Source organism: Galendromus occidentalis, unplaced genomic scaffold (assembly GCF_000255335.2).
Source record: "Galendromus occidentalis unplaced genomic scaffold, Mocc_1.1 scf7180000077460, whole genome shotgun sequence".
Classification (NCBI taxonomy): domain Eukaryota; kingdom Metazoa; phylum Arthropoda; class Arachnida; order Mesostigmata; family Phytoseiidae; genus Galendromus; species Galendromus occidentalis.
In genome coordinates this window covers 1,109,833-1,126,075 of record NW_003805448.1, presented here as the reverse complement: position 1 = coordinate 1,126,075, position 16,243 = coordinate 1,109,833, and the positions used below count along the sequence as shown (strand labels likewise).

Here is a 16,243-nt window from a genome sequence, read left to right as displayed (position 1 = left end):
CAAATTGCCCCGGGGTCCATGAGAAACAATGCTCGTTTCTAAACGGTGTGATGCTTCGCATTTGTCTGAAATGCACTAGAAACTCAAACCGTATTCAATACCGTTCCTCAACTCCCGTGAATAGGTTTCCGAGCAAATTATGAGAGGGTGTGACGTCATGGAAACAGGCGAATTGAGCCTTACGCTATGCATAGATTAGTTAATGGTACCCGTACTTCGCCCCGGGATCAATGAGAAATATATGATACCATGCAATGATCGTCCTAAGGGGCGTACTGTTCCGCGTTGGTTCAAGATGCACTTATTCATCTTTCACCGGGACAGAATGTTTCCTCTTATTCCCTTCAGGTTGACTCCTCGAAGTATGATGCGACATCAAGAGCTTCTGACATGAGTTTTTCCCCAGCGGCTTCCACCTCTAAATGCCTCACGGGTCCGAATCTATGTTCCACAAAACGTAACGACCAGAAGGTTGACGGAACTGGAGTACGTAGACTGAAGTACATTCGGAATGAATCGTAGGCTTGGGGTTCACCACTGCCATCATAATTCCAGTCGACGTAGTCCCGGAATAAGATTAGAAGACTTTTTCCGACTCCTCTGCTCTCTCTAATCTCCCAGAGATGGAGTAGGCTTTCCAAATCATCGACGTCAGCTCTGCTGCACTGGCCTCTCACTGCGATTTTAAAATTGGAATACATCGTTCAAGAGTTTCTAGAATAGCAATTGCTACGCTTGAGGTAGTGACATTAAGCGACATAATCGGACGAGAGAATTACCATACTATGCGGTAGTATCTGCTATCTGCTCACAGTGAAAATCGTTTTCGCCATGGAATGATGAGATAACTTCATGTGAATGAGAGACGCCATTTCGACCCGTCGCGGATATCCTTGAATTTTCATTCTTGGCCCTAATGAAAGTCGATATCCCGCGTGCAATCATAGTTTTACCCATCTGAGAATGGCGATACCTCGCTCAAATGTTTCTGCAGGAGCAATTTGTGTTTTTGAAGGCACGATTGGATTCCAAGGAGTGAGAACGCCTCTTTCTTCGTCAGTGAGTGACGGAATCGAGCCGCTATCGTCTAATCGATGGAAACTGCCGAAGCTGAGCATTTCTTGCCATTATGATATTTGTGCTAGGATGCGTGGTTCTCGAGTATTTTGAATCGGAGCCTACATTATGGCCTGTATCAACCTGAAGAAAGGATTTTCGACTTCAGGATGACCTTCTGACGACGCCTCACAAGGGGTCACACATATTTGACCATGACAATTTTCCTCATGCAATGCTTAGTTTTGAAGGATTTCGGCGATCAAGTTTGTGACCATTTCCCACGATTCGCACCCCATCTTGTCCACCTACCGGGGGCTAAAGCGTAGTTCTACGCTAAAACACGACAACATTCTCGAGCTCAACTTCTTGAAGAAATAAGAAGACAACGGAGAAGTCGGCAGACTCTTGCTCCGAGCTAGGCAACCCGCGCGAAGAATAGAGTTTTGAACGATCGATTTATCCGACTTACGGGAGAATTGGAATCCGGTGCGATAACCCTGACAGATTTCATCAAAAGCGTCGGCTGCAACTCGGAAAACAACTGACGCGATTTCGACTCTGGAAAATGACAGTCCCCAGTGATCAGGGAAAACGGTGGACGATACCTCGATCCTTAATAAGCAGACGAATCAATTCCCATTCCGGCCACTCATATTTCACCGCTGAGTCCTCCGCCCACTCATATTTCACCCGCTTTGTCCCTTCCGCCTCTTATCGTATCATTCCCGGATTCACGCCCACCGGTGTTGGCCTCCGTCCCCGAACTCAGACATTCGGCTTTCCGGCACCGGCTACCAGCCTCATTCTGGCTCTCACAATTCCGACAACATGAAATTCGGGCTCCTGCGATTCTAGCTTTCACAATTCTGGCTTTCGAGATTTCTGGCTTCCGAGACTTCTGGCTTTCGAGATGGCCGAGCTCTTACATTGTGTCATCAAATGTCGTCAGCTGTTCCGCCGACCTCGGCTCAACCAGAGCGAGATTTTAGCGTTCTTCGCCTGCTCTCAGGTGAGAATCGCGCAAGGTTGGATCCGGACGCGCCATACGGCATTTTCATCTCGCGGAGAGCGTCCGAGTGTCCGAGTACGATGGCTGCTAATATTCAGCGGATATTGTTGGTTCCTTCCTCCCAGCGCTGTAGGAGTCTCTTGGTATCATCCTCGAGGAGGGACGTCTGTCGAGTCCCAGTCGTTTCAGTTTTTCCTCTTCCTCGGAGAATGCTGTTTCTCGTCCTCAGCATCCTCGCTCGACTGAAAGCCAGTAAGGCCGACCCTCTGCTGTTGTCATAGGGATTCTTAGCACCCCCTCGTTCCGTCGCGTTGGTCCTGTATCGGGCTAGGCTAGTTTTCAGTCTCATCGAGTCTATCCACTTGCTTGTTTCAACTTAGCCGATTTTTCCTTTAATCGCTCGGTCGAGAATTCCGTGGAGCGGTTTTCCGCCTTGCGTGAAAATTAATGTGATGTCGTCACATTTGAATTCACGCTCCAGCTCCTGCGTTCTCCGATATGCCTTTGTTCTAACTCCGTATCTATCCGAATGAATCTAGGGAATACTTGCGGCGTCTGGAGATGGACGCTGCGATCAACCGGTGGACGGAACAGAAGGTTCTTTGGCTCGCATAGCGCATTATGGACGACGATACCTAGGCCTGGCTCAAACGAAGGCCCGTATGAGTATGAGGACTAGAAGAAAAAGGAAGCATTCTACGGACGATTCTCGAGAGGAAAGAAGAAATTCCCGGAATGCGGAAGAAACAGCCATTACCCCAAGAACTAGGCGTACCATTCGACTCTCAGGACTTTGTGGTAGAAATAGAGGTCTCGTGTGATTCGGTGTACTTCGAAAATGCCGTCAACTGCGTCAGCCCGCGGTACATGACGACTCATCGCCGGCCAGCTTTTCGCCGACATCTCAACGCCGACATTTGAACGCCACCCAACCTAACGCCGGGACAACTCTTCGCCGCGACGACCCATCGCCGGTCAATTCGACGCCGGACCGACTCTTCGCAGGACAAGCTAACGCCAGTCAACTCAACGCCAACACGGGATGCTTGCTTTTTAGTTCATCCCTCGAGAATGGTTCGACATTTGGTCGGTATCGCCTGTCGTCGCCGTCGGTCGACGAGAGCGGCCAGATCGCGCATGCGACCCGAGACCGCTCCGGCCGCGAGACCGAGAGCGATCGCGAGAGAGCGCCACAGCACCAGGCATTGGTCTCGCAGAGCGCGGGGATCGCGTGCTCCCGGTTTGCTACGCGTTATTACCGGACAAAAGCCAAAGATCCTACACACGAATGATCGAACTCTTAGTCGCATTCGGCCTGCCTTGGCTCCCTCCGCGATCTCAAGTGACTATAAAATGGGTTTGATCAAGGCTTTTGCCTCGGCCTTTCCGAATGCCGAAATACACGGGTGTTTGTTTCACCTAGTTCAGAATTTGAAGAAGAAGATCGGAGATCGGGGTCTGTTTGGTCGGTATCGCAACGAATCAAGCTTTTCGCTGAGCGCTCGCATGATCGTCGCCCTGGCTTTTGTACCGCCGGTCCAACTCGACAATGCGATTGCCGAGCTCGCGGTAGCTTTACCGGAGGAGCTGATGCCGGCTCTCAAATACTCCGAGGATGTTTACGTGGGGTCGTTGCTCCGTATTTTACCCGATGGCACCGTTATTCGGAAACAGCCTTTGTTCCCCCTAACTACGTGGTCCGTGTATTTTCGAACGCTAGCCGGAGACTCGCGCACCAATAACTTTGCGGAAGCTGCTCACCGCCGGCTTCAGACGGAGTTCGCCGTTCGTCATCCCAATCTGTGGCGCTTTATACACGGGCTCCGAAAGGTGCAGAGCCATCGTGACATGATGCTTGCAAGATTTAAGAGTGGGAACGAGGCTGCGCAAAAAGTACGCTGATTTGGATAAGAAAATATTAGCGCTGGTGAGCACTTTCCACACACGGACGCTTGTGGAATACCTACGAGGTTGTGCAGCAAGTTTCCAAATGGAACCGTGATTATGCCTTGTTGGAATTTTCACGAATTCGGAGATCTTCCTTCAGAGACCGACGGAGCATAGTTCTTAAGTTAAGAGAGGGAAAGGTCTAGAGTCTAGACTCGTTGTGAACAGTGTAAATAAAATAATTGACGGATCGAACGCGAAATCATTTATGATCCTTCTCCGGGGATAAACCGGAAAGCAAGCATCCCGTGTTTGCGTTGAGTTGACTGGCGTTAGCTTGTCCTGCGAAGAGTCGGTCCGGCGTTGAATTGACCGGCGATGGGTCGTCGCGGCGAAGAGTTGTCCCGGCGTTAGGTTGGGTGGCGTCCAAATGTCGGCGTTGAGATGTCGGCGAAGAGCTGGCCGGCGATGAGTTGTCTGTGTCCGTCAGCCCGGAAGGGTTCGAGGCACTGAGGGAAGTCGCAGACAGCCACAGGGACCCGCGACCGGAATCAGGAGCATCGATATCTCGGAGATCGAAGGAGGCAGAAGGAACGAAACTGCTGAAGGCGCCAGAGGAATCGTCGAAATCATGCTTCAGGGGTAGGGAGAGCGTGCATTTCCGAACGAATTTAAAGAGGGTTTTCATTCAGCGAATCAGGAATAGAGTACTACCCAACTTCATAAGACCCTCTATGATGAAGGACGGGATATGAGAGACTCTCGGCCGTCAGTGAAGGAGGGGCTTGGCGATTACGGGCCTTGTAGGGCATCGGATCATTCCCGGCGTCCGGATTCCCCGTGGCTGAGGTTCAGCGTCCCGAGTATGAGTGTCCGCACCGGTTCCGAAGTCAGATCCCGTCTTCCGCACGAGCGACGCGTCGCTCCGGTCGTACGCGAGATGTGTCGGCCCTCGGCAAAATCCTTCAATTCCTTTCAGGAGATCCCTCCGCAAAATCGAAACCCGGAATCCGGAAGCATCCATGCATTCGTTGCGAGCCAATTTTCAGGAGATCCCTCCGCAAAATCGAAACCCGGAATCCGGAAGCATCCATGCATTCGTTGCGAGCTCCGTCACATTTTTCTGACAGCGTCCCCAAGGACGACGCTCTACGACAAAAGCGCTTCACCCGTGTTCAAGGCCAGCTCCCCTATCGCAAAGGTCGACTCTGTATTCCCAGTGTACTGATAGATGACGCCATCAAGCTCTGTCACGAAGACGTCATGGCGGGGCACCCTGGCATCTGGAAAACTGGGAGACGCGTCAAAGAACGCTTTAATATCGGCACAGGGAGCCCGCTTCGGGTCCGCAGCTTCGTTGGAGAGGAATGGCGTTTGTCATCTCTTGAGACAGGAGACGATGAAAACAGGACGGCTGTGACCCGTCAAACCTCGACCCGTCCCTGCGGAAAGGAAGTTCTAGATTTCGCAGGGCCTTCCAATGTCCCTGGGGATTATTGTAGGCGATGCATTCATCTGTACCCGACAAGACGAATCTCGGCTAGACTTGTGTTACGATCCTCGACCGTACTAATGGGTGTTATGGGAGGGATCGGGCCCAACTATGACGGACAATGCGACCTATTTCCGGGGTGATATACAATTTTGTGGACTGTCTCCAAGCGTCGGGGATTTCACACATACGGGAAGCCTTCCTCAATGTAATGGTCTAGGAGTCTAGGTGAACGGACGATCCGCAACGTGGAGGATCGCTGGACGGCTTCGGTCATGGAGGGAGAAACGTCGTTACCCGATATCCTCCCGAAGATCGCTCTCTCCATTTATACGTCGCCCAGCAAGTCGCTAGGCGAAACGTCATTCGGATCACTCTTCGGGTTCACCGCGGTTCTGCCAGGAGAACCCCCAAGGCTCCCTCTGGCGCAACCGCTTCCAACCCAAGACCTGCGACTCGAAGCCCATCGCTCGCTGGAAGAAGCTCGTGATAAGGTGAAGAAATGCTACGACGAGTCTCGGGATCCTCCTCTCAGGATAAAGTGGCGGATAAAAATTACCTCCTATGCTTGGCCGAGAAAATCTTCACCTTGGCCTCTCGAGGGCACAGTGGTTTTCGGAGTCATGGCAGATGTTGAGTCGTTGGTCACGGAGCCGGAAAATTTTGGCGTCTCTCTTCTCTCTCCTCTCACGTGTCTGCAACACGTTCCACAGAACGGTGATTCAAAGGCTGGCAGGTTCAAAGCAATATATGAATGTTTCATTCAGACCTCGTTTATTATACGCATTCATTCTAGGATGATCTCTCGTTTGAGCTCGGATAAATGACGTAGAAGAAAGATCGTATCCCAAATTGACTCCAGGCATGCCATGACCTCCATCCCGAATTCGTCAATTGTCTGTTCCATTCCCTCTGCACGAAGTCGACGACCATGGCTCCGACCGATCGTACCCGGATGTGATTGGCGGATACTCTCTACAGCCGAAGCAGACAACTCGCGATCACCCCCGTCGGACGCTGAGTCACTAGGTCGCGAAATGCCTCCGATTTCATTCCGCAACCTAATTCCTCCTCAAGAGAGCCCGCAGGACGTCCGAGACACGGGCGGAATGGAATATCTTCAGAAGTGTCTGATGAACACCTCCCAGCGAATCGACAGTCGATAATCTTGATGATGATACTAATGATATCAATACTCACAAATGTGTCCGCATCTTGCGGGGCTTTTTCAGAAACCGACCGGTCAATCGCGAGAATTGAGACCGAGCTATAAAGCTCCGTGGGCACCAGAAGCTTTCGGTGCCGTGGAGTTTCGATAGATTCGGGCGTCGAGATGGTCTCAAAAGCGCTCGTCTTTCCTCTCTATCGGGATGCTCTTCCACGAGCAGATATTTTGATGAAGTCGTCACCATAGTACAGTCTGGACTTCGGGCAGCGAAGAGCCTCAAACTCAAGAGTTCACACGCAGGGTTCGACTTCTGCTCGATACATTGCAGTTCAGCTTTCGGGTGGGGGTCTCCGAATTTCTCTCGGATGACCCAATTTCTCCGGATGAAATTCGATCTCTCAATCAAGGTCTACCAATATCATCGAATTCCTCCGACAAGAATCGAGTTCCACGAATCTTGTTCCGAGACAGGATTTGAATGAGGAGCGCAGAAAGCAGTCCAGGCAAAAAATGACAAGAAGACAGCTGAGGAGCGATTCGGGAGACTGAGATGTCGCAAGCAGAACTTCCGCGGGATTTTCTCATGTTGTGAGCTCAGGGTTCCCATCGTATTCTCGTCAAGATCTTGTCACGGGCTTCATCATTCATTATGGACTCCTTGGAAGCCTCAGCGGCTTCTCGGTTCTGACTTTGGGTTGGACGTACTCGGAGGCAGACTCCGCTTAGTCCGAGCCTCGAGACCTGAGATGCGACTGATTGTCTATTGTGGGGCTGTCGTAATAGCCTACGGTTGCGAAAAGCAATTTCCACGAGCTGTTACACAGCAATCCGCGAAGGTTCCCGGTGATTTCCAATTTTGACTCATGACGATTCGATTGGGAGTCGGGGTCTGGATGAGACATCCAATCGTGAAACGCCCTGCGTTAGAAACAGGGAGACCGATCCGTGATCTTACTGAGGCCTCTGGAATTCGATTCAAGAATCCGCTGGGGTAGTCTTGGTCCTCAATTCATGTGTGCCACAGCATCTCCGTAGATGAGGCGAAAGCGACATTTCGATTCGCGCTCGCATGCCGTTAAATGTCAGCCGAGAGCCTCCAGCGGAACTCGTGGCATTCCAGTTGCTTATCGCAAATTAGCATGATCCGCACGCTGCCCATCCCTCCGAGCAGCATCGTGGGCAACAGCTCTCAGCCGGAGCAATTTCGACATCATTGGAAGCTTCGAAACCATGTTGCCCTGTCGGAGATAGAAAAATTCTAGAAGTCCCTAATTGGGTGCTCTTCGGGCGAGGAGAAATAGCTCCGAGTTTCAGCTCTCGCTTCCGATGGTTTCAGTTTGCAAAGCTTTCCCGAAGGTTTTCATTCCTCGAATCCGCTGGAGGCGCCGAATGGAAATTATGCATCAATGCATTAGAGGTCGGGAGAGTCCCATGCACTCGAAGATTCCTCGTGGAAGTCTCCTCATGGTCCAACGCCGAGCAAAGTGCGGCCACTCCCCGTCAGAGTCCCTCAGAGGTTTCAGGAATAATTTTCGTAACGGTTGATCCCGCCTGGAAAGCCGATGACCGTCTTGAAGATATCGGGTGATTGGAGCAGCATTGTGTCTGGTCCTGGACTTAGCGAAATGGATAGAGAATCAGAAAGCCAAAATCTTTGATTCGGAATCTCGTACACGCAAGGCTGGTGGGACTCCGGAGTTGTTCCACCGATACCTCCGGTCGGTTGCGGAAGTTGTGTGTAAGCGAGAGGAACATGGAACGCTCATGCTCTGAAAGAAAATTCGCATCGATGCTTGAGGGGGATCTCAGACCCTAGAAATACGTATTCATACGGTCAGGGAAAACACGAGACTTGTCTGTCAAGCTTAAGTATCTACCGCCGCTTTATTCAAAGTTTTTCTCGGTATTCTGCTTCTCCCAAACAACAAAGGAAGGTACACAGTATTGTATCGTTTCTTCTCTTCTTCAGATTCTGCGGAGACTCGCTACCTGGCTCCCTGCTTTAGCTCACCACTCGTTTAGTTCGACTTCGATCCCAGAGTGAATCAATCGCGTGACATTGCTTTTGCTCGTCTCTGTGCTTCCGTCCCCGGCATATAAACTCTCGGTACTGCACTCGACGCATTGTCCCCTTCTCTTGTCACTTCCATTCATTCTTCCGTATCATCGACCGAAGCAGAAGCTGTTTTTGATTATCTCGCTTGTTTAGACATAAAAATCAGCTCTATATAAACATCAGGTTCTATCCCATCATTTTCTTTATTGCTGGAACGACCGTATGTATGGATCGTACCTCTATCATTCAAACCCGTAACGGCATCTCGCATTCGGTTGCTCCATACTTCTCGTAATTAGTGATTGGGATCATACTACATGAAAAAGCTTTTCAGCCCACCAAACTCCTTAATCTTCTGTGCCAGTGAGACTATCCGTGCAATGGGTCAAAGTCGTCTTCCCCGAAGAAGATATCCCGCTTTTGCGGGTATGACTGACGCATCAGACGTTTCCGGAAATCCTTGACGTTCCTCCGTGCTTATTTGCTGTCAATCAGTCTACTACTGAATTTTTCATGCTTCGCCTCTCAATTAGTGGGTCCGACCGTTCACGAGACGATCTTTGGCAGAACTGTTCGTGGTCCTCATTCGAGTTCCACGTTATCCTTGTGATCCGAATCGATAGACAGCTTTGTTTCGCAGCCCAGTGTCAAACATCGGAATGAGAGATTGCTGAGTTTTTCTGCGATCAATGGATACCCTCGGTTCACGACTCTTCGGTGTGATGTTCTCGGCTCAGCTCGATCGTCATCGTGAGCGATCTTGTGAGGACGCTCATCTTCTCGATTATTCTACATTATGATGGCTCCCAGCGAAGCGGATACCGCGGACGGGTACCCCCTGTCTCCAAATTTTCCTTCCAAAAATAGTCAATGCTCTCAGCATCTGTCCGCCGCCTCAATTCTCAGGATAGCTCACGGACAACCCCCTCCTCCGACTTTCGCTCATATTCAAGCATAGAACTTTGAGAATGACTTTGAGTTGAGGTCTTCCGCGGGGGTGCACGTCGGTGTGAATTCAACGCTGAATAGGCATTTTGTAGGGAAAACGCATCGTTCCATGCTTCCGGGGGAGAGGGCGAGTACAACGAAGAAGAGGGGTTAGCATACCATCAGTCGAAGTTGGAGTGCGAGCAGAAGTTTTCTTCGGCTCCAGAGAAAATACGAGGATAGGTATTCGTCTGGCTTGCCATCGGCGAATCTCATATCGAGGGGTCAACTTCCTCTGCCATTATGTCTGGATCCGCGAGATTGAATTTCCAGAATCTTACTCTCAGAAAGTTCGATTTTCCCGTCACATGATTCTTTCCTGAATCCAGACTCGAACTCTGATCAGTTACGTACTCTCTCTCCAGAATTTCCATAGCCATCTTAATCGAACATCAGATCGTCAGCGGGATATTCCGCTCTCAGAGATGGGGGCATGATCGATTTTCAGCGGAGGAGAATGCGGATGACCCGTCGCGCATGAGGGCGGTGACTTGGAGCGCAAGCGGATAGATTGTGTCTTATCGAGGTGGGAAAACTATCGATGATGAGCCTCAGTCTTGTTTGAAAATATCAATGATGGTCGCCTCTGCTATTATCAGTATAATTAAATACAACATCAACGGCGCAATAAAGTGTATATTGCAAAATTAACAGGTTTATCACAATGATGGCAATAATGAAACATATAAATAAATTATCATGATCAATATTATTATCGTCTCCACCATCATTCAATCACGTCTTGTACATTATTAATTAGCATTAATCGATTCGTTATAATCATTGTGTAACAGCTACATGCTCGTATCGCCGTAGCCATGCAGAACGGTTTCAACGACACTGTCATAGGTCGTTCCAACTTCCATTGGCGTCCTCATTCAGCAATCCAATCGCGTCCGTGGAAAAATCTACTCACGACGAAGGCAATGACGGCATGTTCAGAATTTCCATTGCGCGGATGACCCGAGAGATTTCCCTCATCCATGAGCCCATCATCACCCTCGTCGCGGCAGCTGATGTTGCAGCCGCTACTGTGGCTAATAACCTTTGTGATCAAAGTTCTGCTGTATGGAGTGGCACCCGCGAAATCAACAGTGTACAAAACGGACCAGCACGAAAAAGCGTATCGAGGTCAACTTCCTGTGGGTTTGTATGATTCGCCGCCTGAGTAAGTAGCTGACTTTGTGGCAACCGCGCTGACTGGCTTAGTTGTTTTAGGGTTGTCTGATTGCCTATGAGTCAATAATCGTCAAGTCGTTCTACACAAATGACTCCGACACGGAATCGATGATCTCAAAAAACACTTCTCTAGCTGCAGGGTTTCTCCAATCGCACCAGCATCGGACTCCAATAACAAAAACGTGGAATTCGATTAAGGCACGACATCCATGGAGATGTCAGGTTTTTGCAGCGGTAGTGGCCCGAGCTTGGATTCTTCCCACCGAACCTACCCTCGACTAGTGTCTTGCGGCAAATAGCAATAGCGCGATGACCAATAACGAAACGTCGGCGAAGATCATTGACGACACTTAGGCTCCGACTGCCCCCCTAACCTCGGGTCCTCGTCTTTCTGAGCCCGATCGCACCATGGTGGACTGAACTCGCCTTCAAAAGTTTCCCCAATTCGTAGAGAATGCTGATCAGACTTGAGAGATCAGCCCAGGATAGCCGGCTTGCGAGCCTACTGAGATTGGCTCGAGAGTCTGAGGAGAGAGTCGCATATTCGAATCTCGCTTCCCCAGCTGAGGGAGCGCTCCGGCGTTCCGGATGAGATATCCTTATTGCCTCTAGAATAAGTGGTGCACCGCCGCATTAGCTTGCTCCGAAATAAGCTTCATCATCGCCCCATCGTTCGAGGCGCTCACCGGTCCTGGCAGCCTGCCCCAGAATCATAAAATATTGCATGTCGCTTCGTCGAATATCGTCATCATTAACCAGGCCTAGCTCGAATATACAAAATAATCAATCGCTCCAAAGCCGGCAGAGAGGCTCCTGTAGTACTTTGTGGCACGGCGACGTCGTGCATTGAGCTCCTTGGTTTGAGGATTATCGAAGATTTTTTGATGTCCAGAAAACTCGTCAGACTCTCGTGAGAGTAGCTAATGACCAGAGCGCTTCTCAGCTGTTCGCCGATTCCCATCGGAGTCAGAGATGTTCCAAGGTCGGCTGAAGGTATTCGTCGGAAAATCCCAAAGAGGGAATCGACGCAGTCGGCTCTTGCTTTGCTCTCGTCGGAAGACCTCTTGCACATAGCTTGCGTGATTACCGTCGGCTAGCTGAACGTCGGAGTTATCAATTGATTGAATAAAATAACTTTGCTATGTCTAGAGGGAAATTCCAAAGTATCCTCTGTGCTTGGATTTTGCTCCATATTCGTGAGGTGCGGAACAGTCGGTGTTTGCTTGTAAGTTTGTTAGTGGTCACTTGCATGAGTGCTAGCCAGGTGTTCACCAGTTCCTTCGAATATATGCCCGCCTTTTCAGCATAGAATAGTACATGCTTCCTAAGTAAGTCCAGAGTCAAGGCTCACGAGACTTATGGGTAGCTCTTGCAGTTCGCTCATCAGATGAATTTGTTTTTTATAATATTAGCAGAAGAATCGAAGAATCAGAGTAGGGTTGACCGATTTAGGGTCAAGGGAGTTGGACAAGAGCCCAGCATCTTTTTCCCGGGGGGACAGGGCTCAGAGATAGAGTTCATTGTATTGTGGACAGCGTTGCTCTCCGTGGGTGTATGTAGTACTCGATGGGGAAGGTCGCTTGAATCGTTCACTCACACTTCGGTCTCCCTCTTGACGTCTCCTGCGCAGACTCGACGACAGACAATATGGAATTCTATGGCTAATCCACCCCGCGAACAAGAACTACGAGGCTTGAGCTGAGCCATGTTTCCATCTCCATTCTCCATTTGGCTGCTTGAAGAATGACTCTCGGAACTTGGTTACGTCCATAGGAAAAAATCAGGCGGCAGATTGAGTCTCTGATTCTCGGCGGTGTCAACGAGTACATTTCCGCTCCGTAGGACATCTGACAGTGGTCTGCAAACCAGACGTGCGCTGCCGAATCTAGAAGATGAGACAGAACCAAGATCGAGCGCTTCGGTAATGCGTCGTTCCACAGGTGATTATCCTAGCGATAGATTCGAACCTCGACAGACAGATTCGCGTAAGTCTGCCGCACGCATCGCCTAGTTCCGAGAACTCATTCGGTGCCGTGTCGATTGGCTATCCAGGCTTGCTTTGCACTAAAGGGTGGCTTCACTTCCGCTCGAAAGCTCATTATCATTATTACCGGAATAATTTCTCCCTATTCTATCAGACAGTCCGCGACAAACTTTGTTAATAATATCACTAGTTGTTGCTCCGATCAAGTGAACACTCGGGTACGTTCGTACCGCGCTTGCGCCCTCTCTGTTTGTAACAAAATAACAACTTTTCTATAACTAGAAATTTCCACTCGTATCCCCTCCCCACGGACGCCACTCTGCTCTCTTGAATAATAGGCGTAGACCAACTCGGGCAGTTCCGTACTCGTCAATTTTCGCTACCATATCACTAGGTGTACCGAGGAAATTGGTGTTCGGTGAGGGCTCTCTCCGAACCGCTAACCTCGGTGACGACAGCGGCGAAAGTGCTCAAACCTCGAGCGAGGAAATTGACCATAGTGGTAGCCCTTGCGCTCGTCGCGTCGGTTCCGTGCTTCCGACTACCGGATTGTTTGGGATATCATTCTTCAGTCATCGTGTTATGGCGCTGAACAATCTTGCTGGATATATTAGGTATCATTTAAATAATATTAATAGTCGTCATTCAGTAACATCATGAGGACTCTCTTGATTAGCAATGCATCTAGGCGGATCTCGATCTGAGAGTCTGAGGTACTTGAGGCATTTGATTGACACCCGTCAAGGAAGAGCACTGCTTTCTTCATGCTAAGTCGAATGCAAGACGAAGAAACATCTCACACGAGTTGCTTCGTTTGGGACTCCCCCTCTCCGATGGAACTGCAATTAGAATCTAAGATAGCCACTGCCGAGGCGGGAGAGAGTGAGCCAAGCGAAATTATTGCGTTTCTCGCCGGAATCATGCATGATTCGGCTGTTATCCCATTCAGCTTGTCAGAAACCTGGTCGTTGTAATTATTCCGCGATGAATGTTCATCCCGATCGAGAAAGGGAAACTTCACTCATTGAGCCAGAGGTTCTTTAATCGATCAGGCGTCGTCGACTTGATCCAGCGGCCGGCAAAGTTCATCTTTCGGCACCCATTCACCTCAACGTCCGCTCGGTCTGACTCAAAAACCTGAGATCTGGTATATTTTACCGCCACAGTCATACCGCACCTAAATCGTTTTGTGTCACAGAATGTGAAACGCGGGCGCAGCTCGCCGCTCAGAGCACCTTTTCTCAGTTAATCGCTCGTACGTATCAATTATTGAACATTACGTTTGTCATCATGATCATTATTGAATTATAGCAGTATCGTCAATGATAATATCGGCATAATAATTATTATCGCCCTCGAGTCAATGCCCGTACTTTGTACTTGTCGAACGTAAACACCGCCTTGTCTTCGCCCCGCTTCACTGCGGATCGTCCGTTACCGCTCCCGATTGTTCGCTCGTCTGTCGGATCTCACTACCGGAAAAATCGACCTGACTTGCGAGCTCGAATCGCGCCCGCGACCCGACGGCGCGTCCTGCTCCTCATCCCTTGGCGCTCTCCATACGGAGGTATATGTGCTCGTCCACTTCATCACTGCAAGGACGCGGACTCCCGTTCTCCCCATCGATAAATAACTCCATGGATTCAAGGGTATTGCTGGGTTTGAAGTCATGCACTTTCATTCCCGACTTGTCTCTGTGCATCCTGGTGAGCTTTGAGCTCCGCTCAAGAGCCTACCCTCGGAGCCAGAGCCGAATTTCCTCTCCCCACGAAATCCGGTCGAACCGTTTTCCTTCGCGATATCCCTCGTGACGCTTCCCGAGGCCTCGAAGGTCCCGGCTCAGTGGTCGTTCCATGGACTCTCAAACTCACGGAGAATTGGCAGTCTCGTGGTCATCTCGATTCCGTTCTCGTGTCCGTGAATGATTTGCACCGTTAGCGCTTCATGTCTGCTATCGTCGCTCTGCCTTTCTGACCCTCATAGCTTTTACTGATCCGAATATCGCAGCGCGCTCTCCTCCTGGGAATCGCTTTTTCAAAGTCGAGTAGGTATTGCCCAAAGTCTCTCGTCGGGTACCTAAAATTTGTGGAGGATGAACTCGTTGCATGAGGAGGGCTCGAGATTAATTAAAAGGGGAATCTGAACCCGAGAATTCATTGACCGTCGAGGCGAGCTGTAGCGATGATTTGAGAGAACATTTAATTTTTCTTGGTTCCTAGAAGTTCATTGACGTGCGTCCAAAACGAGGAAAGGTGAAGCGTGCCTACGTCTGACCCGAGGCATGACTCCCCTGGTAGGTATGGATTATTGAATGGATGGATGGATGCATGAATGGACAGACGGATCTCGACAGCGAAATCGTATTGTATAACAAATATTATATAACGCTAGAAATCCCCTCTTAGAAAAAACCTATAGATGATTAAGAACGTGAAGAGCCTAAAACGAGTGAGGCGCTTAGGTGACGGAAGAGCTGGGCAGATGGCTGGAGCTCTGGCCGTGCGTCTTGGCATGGGCGTTGAGATTGCCTCGATTAGCGAAGCCCTTCCCACAAGTTGTGCACTGAAAAGGCTTGGCACCAGTGTGCACTGACATGTGCCGTTTGACCGTCGACTTCTGCGAGAAACGCTTGCCGCACACTTCGCAACTGAACGGCTTCTCTCCGGTATGGGTGCGCATGTGTATCTTAATACGTTCCTTATCCGCGAACCTGAAGACAAGAAGGGATTAGCCTTACTGAATAAAAAGAAGAACTCGAGTTCGAAGAAAACTTCCGGTACGGATAGGGGTCGAAGCTCCCACCTATTCTCTCGAGAGATCCGTGTCTCACCTTTTGCCGCAGACTTCGCAGGGGAACGGTCTCTCTCCTGTATGCGATCTGAAGTGTCGGGTCAAAGATGTCTTCTGGCTGAACTTATTGCCGCACTGTTCGCATTTGAATGGTTTCTCGCCGGAGTGACTCCTCATATGCAGCTGGTAGACGTTTCGGGTGGCCAAAACCTTACTGCACACGGGACATATGTGCTGCTTGCTTCCTCCCCCGACGGCGGCTGTCGTTGCGCTCGATGCGGCCAGCGCTCCTTGTGAAGAACCGGTCTGATGCTGCTGCTGCTGTTGTTGATGAGATGATCCGAGACCTTTTCTTCTGCTGGTCCGAGCTGTGGCATGATGAGGAACGCTAGCTTGTTGCTGAGGCTGTTGCTGTCGTAGCTGAGGGTGTTGGTCTACAGAGGTCGAATGACTTGGACCAGGATGCCCAATCAATGAATGACTAGTGGTTGTGGGCAAGATGGAGCCCTGGGCCTGGGTGTGGGAGAAGTCCAGTGAGCCATACTGTTCGTTCGATCGTGCAGGCATTCAGATCGTCAACAGCGAGGATGTCAATCGGAAGATACGGGATGCAGGGGGACCAAAATAAAGAA

At 50.1% G+C, this 16,243-nt stretch overlaps 1 protein-coding gene across 1 annotated transcript; it reads right to left on the bottom strand.

Moving 5' to 3' along the window:
- Positions 1 to 14,774: 14,774 nt before the first annotated feature.
- LOC100906650 (gastrula zinc finger protein XlCGF49.1) lies at positions 14,775 to 16,025 on the bottom strand. Its single transcript, XM_003744184.2, has 2 exons — positions 15,652 to 16,025; positions 14,775 to 15,531 (listed from the first exon to the last, which is right to left on the bottom strand). The coding sequence occupies exons 1-2, from the start codon at positions 15,786 to 15,788 to the stop codon at positions 15,279 to 15,281; spliced, it is 390 nt and encodes a 129-aa protein (XP_003744232.1). The 5' UTR covers positions 15,789 to 16,025; the 3' UTR covers positions 14,775 to 15,278.
- Between the last annotated feature and the right edge of the window lie 218 nt (positions 16,026 to 16,243).

Bases quoted from the DNA above. Each gene is read 5' to 3' on its own strand.
- LOC100906650 (XM_003744184.2), bottom strand. From the start codon at position 15,788: ATGAGGAGTCACTCCGGCGAGAAACCATTCAAATGCGAACAGTGCGGC. The intron at 15,532-15,651 runs GTGAGACACGGA...TCTTGTCTTCAG, and splicing joins TGCGAAGTCTGCGGCAAAAG to GTTCGCGGATAAGGAACGTA.